The sequence below is a fragment of the Mesoplodon bidens genome (genome assembly GCF_964165515.1).
Source record: "Mesoplodon bidens genome assembly, chromosome: 1".
NCBI lineage: Eukaryota > Metazoa > Chordata > Mammalia > Artiodactyla > Ziphiidae > Mesoplodon > Mesoplodon bidens.
Window position 1 is genome coordinate 27,608,344 of NC_138176.1, and position 16,102 is coordinate 27,624,445.

The 16,102-nt window shown below is 43.7% G+C and overlaps 1 protein-coding gene across 13 annotated transcripts in view; it reads right to left on the reverse strand.

Moving 5' to 3' along the window:
* GBF1 (golgi brefeldin A resistant guanine nucleotide exchange factor 1) overlaps positions 1-16,102 on the reverse strand; it is a 124,546-nt gene that overhangs the window by 25,451 nt on the left and 82,993 nt on the right. For all 13 annotated transcript variants that reach the window (XM_081247390.1, XM_081247388.1, XM_081247398.1 and 10 more), the window contains exons 4-5: positions 6,520-6,651; positions 380-498 (exon numbers count right to left, since the gene is read on the reverse strand). In XM_081247390.1, the coding sequence (XP_081103516.1) occupies positions 380-498; positions 6,520-6,651 (251 nt within the window). The remainder of the gene's footprint in view (positions 1-379; positions 499-6,519; positions 6,652-16,102) is intronic.

A 16,102-nucleotide genomic window follows, 5' to 3' on the forward strand; every position in this document is an offset into this window, starting at 1 on the left:
TGCTTCAGTTTGGTGGGGGGTCTCCCAGGAGCTTGTCTTAGGAACTGTGTCTTTACTCTGCTTGACCCCAACATAGTTCAGCACTCATTCCAGCCCTAGCCCACAAGCCCAATGGATGGATGGCACAGATACAGTCTGCCAGAGGTACAAGCCCATTAAGGGTTCCGGTATTTGATATCAATTCATTTAAAGCTTTTAATTATTTTCCTTAGAAAAAGCTTTTACTTTGGGTACTGGAGCTGCTTGTTTGGAAACAAAGTAGCTCTCTAAGCCCCAGTGGAGTCAAAACATAGCTTCAAGCTGCCATCAGGCTCCGGTAGGTAGAGCCAAAGGCACCAGGTCCTGGCCATTAGCCTAATTGCTCTTCCCCTCCATTTACCTGAAGGATTTTCATCAGGACAACCTCATCGCTGGCAGGATCTGTGCCCACAAAACGGGCGTGAGTGACAGCATCTGCCATGTTCTCCATGCCCTCTGCCGTGCCCTCATGGGTGGGATCTGCTCCAACAAAAAAGAAAAGATGTGTAGAGGAGAGACAGAAAAGTCAAGACATCCTGTCTAGAGACTGTTTTGAGAGACTTTTGGTTTTCTCCTCTCCCAATTCCCTAACCCATGGCTTCCTGAGCTACCTGAGAATTTTTGCCCATAACTGGCTTTAATAAGCATCTCAGCACAAACTCCACTGTGTAAAAGTGGTTCTCAAACTTCAACATATATCAGAATCACTTGGAGGGCCTGTTAAAAATAGAAATTGCTGGGACTTCCCTGGTGGCGCAGTGGTTAAGAGTCCACCTGCCAATGCAGGGGACACAGGTTCAATCTCTGGTCTGGGAAGATCCCACATGCCATGGAGCAACTAAGCCCGTGTGCCACAACTACTGAAGCCCGCACTCTAGAGCCCATGAGCCACTACTACTGAGCCCACGTACCACAACTACTGAAGCCCACGCGCCTAGAGCCCATGCTCCTCAACAAGAGAAGCCACTGCAATGAGAAGCACATGCACCTCAATGAGAAACATGCACACCGCAATGAAGAATGGCCCCCGCTCACTGCAACTAGAAAAAGCCTGCATGCAGCAATGAAGACCCAACGCAGCCAAGAGTGAATAAGTAAAATAAATAATAAATTTGTAGAAAGAAAAAAAAAAAAGAAATTGCTGGTCCCACTCCCAGAATTTTTGATTTAGTAGGTCTAGCGTGGGGCCTGAGAATTTGCATTTCTAACAAGATTCCAGGTAAAGTTAATGCTGCTGGTCAGGGGACCACACTTTGGAAGTCACTGGGGTAAAGCTACTCATTTCATAGAGGAAGGGCCTGGAAATTTGAGGTTTTGGCCCAGAGCAAGGGCCGAGTAGGGCCAGAGCTTTGAATGCCAAGGTTGCAGCCTTTCTCTTTTCAGATGTTCACTTTCAACACATCTCTCTCTGATTGCTTTTGGAATGTTGTGTTCAGGTGCAACTGAGGTAGGGGAGTAGGGGGAAGAAACGGACAGTCACTGCTGCCAATACTCATATTTGGGTGCCCATTACAGCAAATCAGAGAACTCTTCCTGCTTTGGTTTCATTCTTATTTAAAACAGTATGTCATGGACAAGAATCCTGTAACTAGCTTAACTAAAGATTAAGGAGAGTTAAGGGACAAACTAAACAGGACTGGAGGCTGGCAAACTGGGGAACAGGTGGGAGGGAGACTTTCAGCTGTCAGAGGGGAGAAGCTAGCTCTGACAATCAGCACCATGCTGCAAGCTAACACAAATGCTGCCAAGGAGGAAACTCTGCTCCCATTCATGACTTAAATATCCACAAAGAGAACTTCCCTGGTGGCGCAGTGTTTAAGACTCCGCCTGCCAATGCAGGGGACACAGGTTTGATCCCTGGTCCGGGAAGATCCCACATGCCGTGGAACAACTAAGCCCGTGTGCCACAACTACTGAGCCTGCACTCTAGAGCCCGTGGGCCACAACTACTGAGCCTGCATGCCACAACTACTGAAGCCCATGCACCTGGAGCCCGTGTTCCGCAACAAGAGAAGCCACCACAATAAGAAGCCCACGCACCACAACAAAGAGTAGCCTCCGCTCGCCGCAACTAGGGAAAGCCTGCGTGCAGCAATGAAGACCCGATGTAGCCAAAAATAAACAAATAAAATAAAATAAATAAATTTATAATAAATAAATATCTACAAGGAGTAGCCAAAGAAGTGACCTCCATCAAGGCTTACAAGGGTCCTGCTGAACTGCCTGGATTGTTCTTGAAAGGGGAGCAAAAGTAGGAAAAAAAGATAGGGACATGGGGCTTCCCTGGTGGCGCAGTGGTTGGGAGTCCGCCTGCCGATGCAGGGGACACGGGTTCATGCCCCGGTCCCGGAGTATCCCACGTGCCATGGAGCGGCTGGGCCTGTGAGCCACGGGCGTTGAGCCTGTGCGTCCGGAGCCTGTGCTCCGCAACAGGAGAGGCCACAACAGTGAGAGGCCCGCGTACCGCAAAAAAAAAAAAAAAAAAAAAAAAAAAGATAGGGACGTGACAAAGCTTTGTGAGCGACAGAGAAAAATGCTCCAGAGGTGGCATGGTGTAAGCTAGGAGAAACTCCTAGTTTTAAGTGTGGGAATTAGAAGAAATTCTTACATTTTCTCTTTCTTGGTACCTGAATACCTGAAATTAATGGAGTTCCTGAGTTTGAAGCTCAGCAGATGGCTGAGAAACCAGAACATTTCTCTTGCCACAATAAGCCAGAAAACTTTCTTCAATTGTGAGTGGTTTTCATTTGTTTTCTTTTTTCTCTTCCATCCTAGTTAGTCTCTGACACCTAGTCAGACTCTCTTTGTCCTATTTACTACATGCCACTACTCAGTATCATGAGCGGCTACTTTAGAGGTCATGCAGAAGGAAGCCAATTTCATGATGATCTACAGTATAGAAGGTGACCCAGCTCCTTCTATGACACCAACTCTCCATGTTTCTCCCAATCAACACGGAAAATCCTATACTCTCAAGGGCTGTTGCCTGAGTCCTCTCTCACAGCCCTGCTGGACAGGGTCCTTTATTCAGGCCTCCAGGGTCCACAGAAGGACCCTTCCTTGTTCAGGAAATCCAGGACCTTCTCAGTGCTGTGTAGTGTTTCAGAGTTCCTAGTGAACGGCAGCCTTGCTCCCAACTCCTGGGGGTCTATTTCTTCTCCTCTTTCAGTAGTCTCTCTAGGTAAAGTGGTTTAAGTGCTACTGATCTTTTTAGCTCTTATCCTCTGAGCTTGAATGAAGTAGCAAAGTTAATTTTCTAAAAAGGTAGGTACAAGTGACAGGTCCTTAGAACCACAGGCAGGGCCTCATAAGCCAGGCAATCAGAGGCACAAATCCTGATCTGGCAGCTGTGTGGGGCCAAACAAAAGGCTGGTCTTTGGAGTAGGATCTAAAATAACCCTAGACGCCTTGGGTCACAGGGCTGAGAGGTGGAGGGCAGTTCCTTCCAGAAGGGCAGCCTAAACAGAAGGTTGGCTCACTTAACAGACCTTGTCTTCCCCAGGACCCCTTCTTTAGAATCTCCTCCTTTCCTGGCCACCCTGGAGAAGACTGCAGGGAAATCTGCCAATCTCATCTCTTTTGCCTTCTGGCTTTCATACACTCCTTCCCGTTCCTATTCTCATGCCCACTGCAATCACCACCTCCAGCACTCTCTTTTCCCACCACAGGAAACTCCAGTGACCAGCTGGCCTGAGGTCTCCAATGACCAGCTTGTCTGCCAACCCCAGAAGGGGGATAGAGTAACACTGACGAAAGAGCAGAGGGAAACGGCACAGAGGGCAGCTGCTGGAGGCCGTGAAGAGAGATGACCTGCAGGTGGTGCTCAGGGCAAGGCTGTAAGTAGCTGGGCCTGATTTTTGCTTAGGAGAAGTATGAAGCTAGGACTAGGGTGCCTGGAGAAGCTCATGCACCTAGAGAACCTAGCTGGCACCCAGGATACGTGCTCCCAATCCTGAATGCTTCAACTAAGCAAATCCAACTTTCTAGAAAAGATAAAGGGTTTTCTTGCCTTGAACTGAAGGTCATTTTCCTTTCTTGCTAGCTACAGCCTGAGCTTCCTCTTTTCCTGTCTCCCTACTTAGAAACAAGGACAGCTGCCTGTGTTCTATGTTCCTCACCCTTGCACATGGGCAGACAATAGGGGAAAAAAATTCGGTATTCTAAGTGACAAAACCAACTATAAAGGAATCCAAAAAAGACACCATAAACTAATTCAGAGATAAACAATAGACTGGATAAAATATCTGGACTAGATTGGGAGAAAATATTTGTAATACTGTGATAGACAATAGGTTAATATACACTATACAAAGAACTCCTACAAATTGATAAGAAAAACAAAAACAACTCAATAAAATAATAGGCAAAGGAGAATAAGTTCAAATGTTCAGCCTCAAGGAAATAAAAACAACAAAATACCAGTTTTCACCCATCAAATTAGCACAAATAAAGAATATCGATAATATTCAGGGCTGGTGACAGAGTGGGGAAATGGAAACTCTCAAACCTACTGTTGGATGTGCAAATGATTTTAATCTTTTGGGAAAGCAAACTGGTAGTACATATAAAAATATAATTTGCACATGGCCTTTAAACCAGAAATTTCAAGTTCAGGAATCTGTCATACAAAAGGAAAATTAATAATAAAGACATATGAACAAGGATGCTTATTTCAGCATTATTACTAATGGCCTGGGGCTTCCCTGGTGGCACAGTGGTTAAGAATCCGCCTGTCAATGCAAGAGACACGGGTTTGAGCCCTGGTCCGGGAAGATCCCACATGCCGCAGAGCAACTAAGACCGTGCGCCACAACTACTGAGCCTGCGCTCTACAGCCTTCGAGCCACAGCTACTGAAGCCCGCGCACCTAGTACCTGTGCTCCGCAACAAGAGAAGCCACCGCAATGAGAAGCCCGCACACCGCAATGAGGAACCTGCGCACCGCAGTGAGGAACCTGCGCACCGCAGCGAAGAGTAACCGCCACTCGCCGCAACTAGAAAAAGCCCACACACAGCAAAGAAGACCCAACGCAGCCAAAAATAAATAAATAAATAAATAGATTTATTTATTTAAAAAATAATAATGGCTTAAAATAAGAAACAACCTAAACATTAAATATTACTCAATAAGAGAATGATTGAGTGAACTGTATTATATCTATACTATGGAAATTATACAGCTACCAAAAAGAAAAAAAAAATCTTGCCAGGGACTGAGGGGCAGGGGAAATGCTGTATTATTGCTTAATGATTAGAATTTCTTTTTTGGCGTGATGAAAAAGTTTGAGAAATAGATGGTGGTAATAGTTGCACAACACTGTGAATGTAATTAATGTCACTGAATTATACACTTTAAAATTATTAAAATGACAAATTTTATATTATGTATATTTTATCACAGTAAAAAAAGAATATACAAACTTCCAGGTATAAGATTAATAAGTTCTGGGGATGTAGTGTACAGCATGATGACTACAGTTAACAATACTGTAATTATATGTTTGAAAGTTGCTAAGAGAGATCTTAAAAGTTCTTATCACACACACAGAAAAGTTTGTTTCTATGTGAGGCAATGGATTTAACTAAACTTATTATGTTTATCATCTTGCGACATATGCACATATCAAATCTTTACACTGTATACCTTAAACTGATACAATGTTATATACCTCAAAAAAACTGGAGGGAAAAGAATAAATCAGATGGATAATTATATCATGTACACCTAAGTTAATACTATTAAATGAGAAAATACGTAGCACATAATCCTATTTTTATTTCTTTTTTAAAAGAGGTGGAACTTTATATACATTTATACACATGTAGAAAAAGGTATAGGAAGGGCTTCCCTGGTGGCGCAGTGGTTGAGAGTCCGCCTGCCGATGCAGGGGACACGAGTTCGTGCCCCGGTCCAGGAAGATCTCACATGCCACGGAGCGGCTGGGCCTGTGAGCCATGGTCGCTGAGCCTGCGCGTCTGGAGCCTATGCTCCGCAACGGGAGAGGCCACAACAGTGAGAGGCCCGCGTACCGCAAAAAAAAAAAAAAAAAAAAAAAAAAAAAGGTATAGGAAGATTCAAACCTGCCTGTTAATATTATTTACCTAAAGAAGGAGGAGAAACATTGAGAGAGAGAGACCATTAACTTTTCTTTTAGACACCTCTTTATTGTTTATCTTCTTAAAATAAGCATGCATTATATTTGAAAAATAACTTAAAAAATAAACCAAAATAAATCAAACCTCCAAGGGCACTATACCCTTAACTGCCTCCAGAGCACAAAGAAATCAGAGTCCCAAGGAAACCTCTCATTCCCCACTCTGCACAACCTGAGTCAATTAGTGTGATGAGTAACCAATAAACAATCCTATTTCTCTTCTACAAGGAAAGGGATAGCTGGGAAAAGCTTTCCAGTATCACCAGCTCATTGCCTAAAGCCTGACCACTCCAGGAGAGGCAAGAAATGAAGAGCTGTGGTCATCCAACAAAGTCTGAGCTCTTACCTATGAGCGCATAGGACAGGAACTTGTTGACAGAGGTGAGTGCTAGTCCAGTGATAGGGCCAGTGGTATCTTCAGAGCGAATTACTTCCAGAAATGGACGAAGGAACACGTTGGGCTCAATTTCTGAGAGTTCTGCAAGAAAAGAAATGAGAATAAAGAGGCCATCTTACAAAAAGCTAAACCCTAGAAAAAGGCCCTTCTTAACTGTGCCATGAGGCTAAAGTTCTTAGTTGCTGGGACAATCTTCCTCCCTCTGGATTATCTTGAATCAAACCCCAAACACTATGTCATTTTATCTGCAAAATTTTTAGTTTGTACCTCTAAAAGATGAAAAAGCTTAAAAAACCCACAGTATCATTACTATGCTTAAAAATTAACAATAAAATGGTTAAGATGGTAAATTTTATGCTTTTAATATACTTATGTATGTATACATATTTTTAAACCACAATTTAAAAATTAACAGTAATTCTTTAATATCAACAAATATTGCTGGGTCAATTATCCATGTCCATTTCACCACCTTCCCTAGGGGTGCACAGGTAAACCTCATCTTGAGTACAGCCAACGTGGTCAAAGAGATCCCAGGATGAGCTGCTTGCTGTCTTAGGTCTTTTGTTGTTACAGGTAAGGTCACTTCTCTTAGAGATAAAGAATGCAGCACATTACAGGAAGTTGAGGGGGAAACTTGAGGTTTATAGTCCCTTGCTGAAAAATAAGCTCAAAAAGAACAAAAGGCTGTGTTGGAGACAGTTTATAATCTTGCAAAGGCCCTAACCACTCTCTAGTCTCCTTTCTGTCTACAGTAAGCAGAGGGCTAACTGCCTTGAGATGAAGAGGCAATTCATAATCTTTATTTTACAGATGAGAAAAATAAGGCTCAGATAAGACACATGATTGGCTCCAAATCACACAACTAATAAGAAGCAGAGCTGGGATTTGAACCCGGTCTATACATATGGTTCTAAAACTTGTAAAACCATTATATCTATTCTACCTAATTATCAGCACATACTCCTAAATTTAGAAGGTTTCATTCCAGGTCTAAGAAGCTACTTTATACTGGACTTGCTCTGTACCCCACTATGCCCAGGGTTTAAGTTTTGTTTTTCTGCTGTGCTTTCATATCTCAGACACTAGCTCCCTAAAAGGCTTCCTAAATAGGCCAGAAAGATTCAGGGACTGGATAAGGGCTGCCCCACCTTTAGAGACAAAAGGAAGCTGGGTTTCCTAAGCACCTTCATTTTCATGCAAATGCAGGGAGCTTCCCACTCAATTCCTACCACCCTCCTCTTTGGGTAAACATTCCCTGGCCCCGCTGCTCCTCAGATTAATGCTTTAATTAATTGGCAGATTGGGTAGCATTTTCCAAGCTTGTCTGTACAGTGATCACATCAGCTGTATAAAACCTGCTTCTCATCCCCCACTACCCCCACCTAGAGATGTACAATCTGCAGAAAAAACCTAGAGAAAAACCTTTGTGTGTGTTTAAGATAGTAAAGGGTTGAGACATAAGGAATAGATGTATTTGGGAAAGCTGAAATAAAATACCTTTAAAAAGCACATTGAAAAAACTAAAGTCATCTAGTCTTGCTGCTTTAGGAACACAACTGTATTACATACGATTTGGTCTGTCATTTAAAAAATAGTCAGGTTTGGTATATTTGAGATATGAAAGTGTTAGATGGAAGACAAATCTCTGAGAGGTGGGATAGGGAACAGATTTTCTGAGCATTCACCCAGTTGCTTTACCTATACTTGCTTCATAGTCAAAGACTAGGTCAATTTTACACCCACCGTTTGACACTTCCAGGGCCAAGTGCATTCTGCCTCTTTTTGTTTTTTAAATTTAATCTGGTAAAACTGACTCTTTTTGAGTCCTATAAATTTTAACCCACACATAGGGTGTGGGCTCTCAAAGCCAAATGACTTAATGTACCAAAGCAGTAGTTTCTCTGCTGTGTTCAGTGGGCTTGAAATTGATGGAAGTATGGTCTGTCTCTGCAGGGCTGCTTCAACTGAAGATTTCTTTTTCTTTTTTTTTTTCAAATAAATTTATTTATTTTTGGCTGCGTTGGGTCTTCGTTGTTGCACGTGGGTTTTCTCTAGTTGCGGTGAGCTGGGGATACTCTTCGTTGTGGTGCGCGGGCTTATTGCAGTGGCTTCTCTTGTTGCGGAGCACTGGCTCTAGGTGCGCAGGGTTCAGTAGTTGTGGCATGTGGGCTCAGTAGTTGTGGCTTGCAGGCTCTGGAGCGCAGGCTCACTAGTTGTGGCACACGGGCTTAGTTACTCCACAGCATGTGGCATCTCCCCGGACCAGGGCTCAAACACGTGTCCCCTGCATTGGCAGACGGATTCTTAACCACTGTGCCACCAGGGAAGCCCCTAACCTTCTGCTTCTTAAGAGGAAAGAGTTCAACATGGCATTGAGAGACTTGGAGGGGACAGGAGTGATACTATACAGAGGCTTGGACGAAGTCCCACAGAAAACTCTCTGGATGCTCTGGATGTGACCCTCACATAATATACAATCCAGTCAATGGACAAGGAATCATTAGTCTCACTCCTACTAATAACCAGGCATATGATACCCAAGCTTATCTGTCAAATTAGATAGTTGGAATCTGACTGTTAAAATACATTCATTCCAGCACTTCCATTCTGTGAGTCAATACTTTATGGAAACTTAGTGATGGAAAACTAGAAGGGCTGGACTTTTTTTCCTTTTTAAAAATTCATTTATTTAATTTATTTATTTTTGGCTGCGTTGGGTCTTCGTTGCTGCAGGTGGGCTTTTCTCTAGTTGCAGCAAGCAGGAGCTACTCTTCGTTGCAGTGCGCGGGGGCTACTCTTCGTTGCGGTGCGCGGGCTTCTCATTGCGGTGGCTTCTCTTGTGGCAGAGCACGGGCTCTAGGCACGTGGGCTTCAGTAGTTGTGGCACATGGGTGCCGTAGTTGTGGCTCGCGGGCTCTAGAGCACAGGCTCAGTAGTTGTGGCACACGGGCTTAGCTGTTCCATGGCATGTGGGATCTTCCTGGACCAGGGCTTGAACACGTGTCCCCTGCACTGGCAGGCAGATTCTTAAACGCTGCGCAACCAGGGAAGCCCAAGGGCTGGACTTTTTAATGAGCCCGCCAAGAACCTTCACTTTCACCCTCACTCCCCTACCCCTCCAAAAAAAGAGGATGATGGTATATAAAATTAACTTTCCCAAGAGAATTTGGTCTAGGCAGAACTGGAGTTTTGCCCTCTAGGTTCAACTGCAGATTCAACTCTACTGCTTCCTACGAATCCAGAAAAGAAAAATTTCTGGTGTTCTACCTCCTGGCTTAGCCTGCCTGGGGACAGAGGTTCAACTGTCTAGATCTTCTTTGGAAGAGTAAGAAGAGCTGCCCGAGTCCTTCAGGGAAAAGATGCCATGATGCTGCTCATAGTGAGCAGGCTGAGTAATTTCACAACCAAGGAGACATCTGACACCCCTGCCAAGCAGCCAAAATTCCCGCCCTGGAAGGCTTTCAACCTCAAGGCACAAACAGTTCAGTAAACAGAGAGTGCAGATCAGGTAGAGGGGTGCTCTGAAGGTGACTGATTCATGTTCTAAGATGGGAAGTAAAAAAAAGGAATGGGTACAAGAAGGAGGGGAAGTTCAACTCCCACTGGAGAAAGAACACTTGGGATCCTTCTAGGACTAGGCCACCTGCTGCTAAAATCAAGTCCAGGTCCAACTTCTGGCTAGTCAGTGCCCAATAAGAATAATCACAAGACTTATTAAACGATTTCTGGAGAAGCTGTAGGTCACTTCAACACAAAGCAAAGTGAAGCTCTTCAGAGGTTTCTTGGTGGTGTTCTGCTCATACTCTGCTCAACATCAGTGAACAGGGCTCTCAACTCCCTATATTGTGACATTAAAACAGGTAAGTCTCAAAGTGACTTTTGGCCTAAAGTCAGGTTGAGAATCTGCAGATGTCCCCCAAGTCTCCTATCTTCTCAGATAATGAGGTCACCTGTCCAAAAGGAGATGAATACTGACATGTTTTCTTTTTTCACATCAGAGCTGCCACCTTCTCTGACAATCTATGTCAAAGGCCTCAACATGTGGCATCATGCACTGCCCTTAGACAAAAGGGAACAATCTCTTCTCAGCACACAGGGGAGCAGTCACCATCCTCCCAGGAGGCTTGTGTTCTCCAGCCTGCAGCAGCCTTTTCTCATTTGGCCAACATTGGACTGGCACATTCCTGAGCCAAAATGCACACATAAGCTGCTTTCCCTGGTAGCAAGCTCTTTACTCCTGAGTGACTCTTATCAGGGGCGGTTGGGCATTCTCAATTGGATTACGCTGACAAGGAAAAAGTCCTGTGGTATATTATTTCACACCATTTGGCTTCAGAAATGCTTGTCTCGACCCTTTTGCCCTCAGAGGCTACTTGTCCCTTCTTGCTTTCTAGAGGGTCACCAGCCTACTCCCATCCTAGCTCTTCATCCTGCAAATATTGGCTCATGTTCCTGGAGACAGAATATCATCATTCACAAGGTAAATCATGTATTAACAGACTAATAAATCAGAGCATGATAAAAATATAAGTCTAGTTCATTTACCCCACTTGACATTTCTGTATCCAGAGACACAGTACAGAATTTTTTGAGCATAAAAAGCTCTTTGGTTTTGGGCTTTTATGTCTATGCCTCCACATTCCATTTTAGGAGAAAGTGTTAGGTCCTCATATTCCCGCCCCCCCTTTTTTTGGCCGAGTCATGGGGCATGCAGGATCTTAGTTCCCCAACCATGGATTGAACCAGCATCCCCTGCAGTGGAAGCTCGGAGCCTTAACCACTGGACCACCAGGGAAGTCCAGGTCCTCATATTCTACTTCTCTGACTATGCTATATCTAGGAATACTTCTTGTAAAAGTCAAAGTAAGATTGAGAATGAGCTGCAAATGGAATTTTTGAAATACTGTTCTGTAGGAAAGAGCTGTGCTCTTCTTGGTCACTACAGGACATCAGGAGTAGTGGTCCAAAGGATGAGACAAACTAAACTTTGGTGTAGCCAGAAGCCTCTGGAATATCTGCCACACCTTTATTTCCAGCCTTGAATGGTCAGGTGGGGATTTAGGCTTGATTTCATGAACTGGCTTGAGAGATGGCTGCCAAAGGGCAGCTCTCAGAAAATTATCTAGTCCAGGCTTAAGGGTTAAACCCAGACAAGCCTTTGCAACCCTGCCCTATACAACAGGAGAAATGAAAAAAGAAATGCACTATGCCCAGTCTTGGTCTGTCACTAATTATGCGACCTTGGGCAAACACTTCCGTTCTTTGGGCCATAGTTTCCTCATCCACAGGGTTTTCCTGGGGAAGATGGTGGTGGTAGTACACAGTTTAATGAAATTCTTTAAGGCTCCCTTTAGATCCCCCAAATTTATTCTAAACGCAAAGTACAGTTTGGGAGTAAATAAGCATGAATGCAGACAGTCTGTTACAAAGGTAGCCTGGGGGAAAAGCAAGCCCAGTTTGTTTGTCTAAGCTCCTGACAGTGGATCCTCTTTTTTCAGCTATCACCCAATAGTTTTCCCAGATCTGTTTCCTATTCTCAAACAAATGCTTAGTTTCTCAAAGTGCCTTTAGACTGCAGTGGGGATGAGGAGGGGGATTATCTTTGATATTATGACCCTTTAAGAAACAAAGTATGGTGATAACTTAATCACTACCACACCCAGGTACAAGGTGAGTTCATGGGTCCACCTAGGGCCTGCAGTAGGAGATAATGATACAAACCACCTTACACCAAGAAGGCAAATTATTTTCTAACACTTGGTCCTTTAAAAACCCTTTGAGAAGTATTCATTTTTCAGGCTGATTTCTCCCTCAAAGGCCAACCCAACCTGTTCTTATGAATCAAAAAACCAAACCTTAACTTTTACTCTAATTAAACATAAGCAAATCCTGAACTTACACATCTTGGGGTCTTACTGAAAGTCTGAAAATCCCAAGGATTAGAAATCATAATTTTATATCTTCCCTGAGCTGTCTTAGATAAGTAATTTGTAGAAGGTCATGTTCATGAGGTCCCAACCTAAGCCAGAGATGACATAAAAACTCCTCTCCTCCTCCGTAGATATCTGGCCCCCAAATGTTCAAGATGACCAGAAAGAAAAAGGTTTTCGGCATTTACATATGTTCTCTGGCTCAAACACCTTTTCAGGACCTGGGCTACCTCTGTCCCTATAGCAGGTCCGTCTCTCCTAAGAGAGAGGATAGAAAGAAGATGTATTTTTTTCAGATTGAAATCTCTGATATCCTATAGAGCCCATAGCAGGCTGCTCCTGAAATTCTCGCTTTTTTTTTTTGTGGTACGCGGGCCTCTCACCGTTGTGGCCTCTCCCGTTGCGGAGCACAGGCTCCGGATGCGCAGGCTCAGCGGCCATGGCTCACGGGCCTAGCCGCTCCTCGGCATGTGGGATCTTCCTGGACCAGGGGACGAACCCGTGTCCCCTGCATCAGCAGGCAGACTCTCAACCACTGCGCCACCAGGGAAGCCCTGAAATCCTCACTTTTATAATCTCCTCCTTGTTGAGTAGGACCACCCTAGTCTGCCTGGTATCAGATTTAGCCTACACTTTCAGAAGATAAGACAGGGACTTAAAGGCAGCATACACGTGGGAAAATAGTTTGTTTACTGCATGACTTTCTCCAATATGATACATAATCCTGATTGGAAGAGAAATGAGCTTCCCACCTTGGGCTCGCGGGCTCTAGAAAAAAATGGGCATTTCTGCTAAACAGCCAGTTTAGCTTGCTGCTAGGAGCTGCTATCTACCACCCTACAAGAAGAATCCCATTCCATTGCTCAGGACAACAACCTTAATTGGCCTCTGACATCAGCAACAGCTACATACTAAACTAATTATCATATGTAGGTTATTTATTTTATCTTCCAGTAACCCTGAGAAATAGTATTACTGTTCCCATTTTATAGGTAAGAACACCAAGGCTCTATGAGGTAAGTGACTTGCCCAAGGTCATGCAGTAAGTGGAAGAGGTAGAATTTAAATCTGGGTCTGTTCTGGATTATGTTCTTAAATATTATACTATGCTATTGCTATGGGTTTACTATTAGATATATTAACTGCATGACATGGATGGCAAATAAAAATTTAAGACTTAACTATCCTAGAATTAAAGTTTCTTCTGCACCGATCCTCTTCCTAGCCAATGACTAAACACTGTTAGTTACTGATTTTAGTACTGCCATACAAATTAAGCTTCAGGTTTGTCCACATTCCTTCCTAATCCAAGAGGGAAGAATGAGGCCCCTTTAACAAGGCTGACAGGGCTAAATGAGGCCCATAGGGACCTCAAACATATTGCAGAGGCCCGAGGATAGACTGATCCATCTGTCTTACTGACAGCACAAGTTTGATGCGTATCAACTCTAAACACCAGTTCTCTTCCTTCTAGAGGAAAGTGGCACATATTGAAAGGAAAGCAATTAGGCTGTAACATACAGGCAAACCAGAGCTGCTGTGGTCCTTTACTCTACCTTGCCGTTTTCTGCATTCATTGTATAAGACCAAGACCAGGGGGCTTCCCTGGTGGCGCAGTGGTTAGGAGTCAGCCTGCCAATGCAGGGGACACGGGTTCGAGCCCTGGTCCAGGAGGATCCCACATGCCACAGAGCAACTGGGCCCATGTGCCACAATTACTGAGCCTGCGCTCTGGAGCCCACAAGCCACAAGTACTGAAGCCCGTGCACCTGCAGCCTGAGCTGCACAATGAAGAGTAGCCCCCGCTTGATGCAACTAGAGAAAGCCGCACAGCAACAAAGGCCCAATGCAGCCAAAAATAAATAATAAATAAATTAAAAAAAAAAAAGACCAAGATCAAACTTAAGCAGGCAATTTGAAAGCCCAGGAGAAATTAAAAACTCCTGTTGCTATGCTTTTTAAAACAGGACATTCACCCCAGCTTTATGCAGTCATTACACTTGGAGCAACTTTTTCAATCCAAATTCCCCTCATAGTCTAGTAAAATATTTCACTGTTCGATGGCAGCAAGAAGACAATTATAGGTTTATCACCAATTACCACCCTGTCAGGTCTCCTTTAGGGGCCCTGAAGGGAAGTAAAAGGAAATAAAAAAGAACTAATTTCTGAATTGACATTAACAAAGTCTACAGATGATGGAAAAGACTGAAGGGTTAATAGCCAAAGCTTTTGGAGACGAGTAAGAGAATCCCTAAAGAATATCAATTATGGGACTAGTAAGCAACTCTCCCTGTTCCTTAAGTGTACAGAATCCTATTTATTCACATTTATCCAGAAGCTGGAAATGCTTTTTTACAGCAGCATATCACAAATTCTTAGTGACAATTAAGTCTGAGGAATCTTATTCAGCCTCAGACACCCTTTGTGTTAACAAGCTCAAGAAGTTTATGATAAGAGACGTTTCCCATCTTACTGATGAGGAAACAAAGGCATCAAAAATATAACCAGTAAGGGCCAGGACAAGTACTCTAACCACTTGCCACTGCTGCCTCTAAACACATGACTGTAAGCTGGAGAATGAACAAATAAAGTTTATAGGAGCAGCAGTACTCTAAGAAGTCATATGTTATTTGCTCTTAAAGGTGCCCAGAGAACCTTCAAAACAGCTGAATCTAGAGGAGCAATCCTGAAAGGGTTGGGAAACAACTTTAGAAAACATAGGACAGAACCCGGGTTCAGCCAACACCTGTTTCCCCAACAATATCTGTCTCTCTCTGTCTCTCATTTTATCCCAACCACACACAATACAAAAGCTGTATTATTCTGGTAAAGTTGCATTCCAGCCCAGAATGCGCAGTTAATGTTTTTTACAGCCCACATGCCTCCTTGTGATGGATGGCCATTTTATAATGAAAAACTTTATGCTCAATCAACTTACAAATAATGAGTGTTCCATTACATTGCATTAAAAACAAACCCCAAATCAGAAAGACCCAGAAAGAAACAAGGAATAGGAACAAAGGTGATTGCTGGAAAGTGAGGAGGAACTCAAGAGAATTCTCTGTAACTCCTTCAATCCTAAAGAAGATACAGTCCTAAGGAGAATTTGGTATCAAAAAAGGCATTAATTTCAACAAATGCTGTTGGGACAAGTGAACATCCATATGCCAAAAAAACCCTCTACTTTCATCTAAACCTCACGTTACATAAAAATTAACTAAAAATAGATCATAGATGTAAATGAAAAGCATAAATCTGCATACCTTTTAGAAGAAAATATAGGAGAAATCTTTGTGACCTGGGATTAGGCAAAGAGTACTTAGATATGACACCAAAAGCACAGTGCACAAAAGAAAAAAATTGGTACACTGGACTTCATCAAAAATAAAAATGTCGGGGCTTCCCTGGTGGCACAGTGGTTGAGAGTCCGCCTGCTGATGCAGGGGACACGGGTTCGTGCCCCGGTCCGGGAGGATCCCACGTGCCGCGGAGCGGCTGGGCCGGTGAGCCATGGTCGCTGAGCCTGCGCGTCCGGAGCCTGTGCTCCGCAATGGGAGAGGCCACAGCAGTGGGAGGCCCGCGTACCACAAAAAATAAAT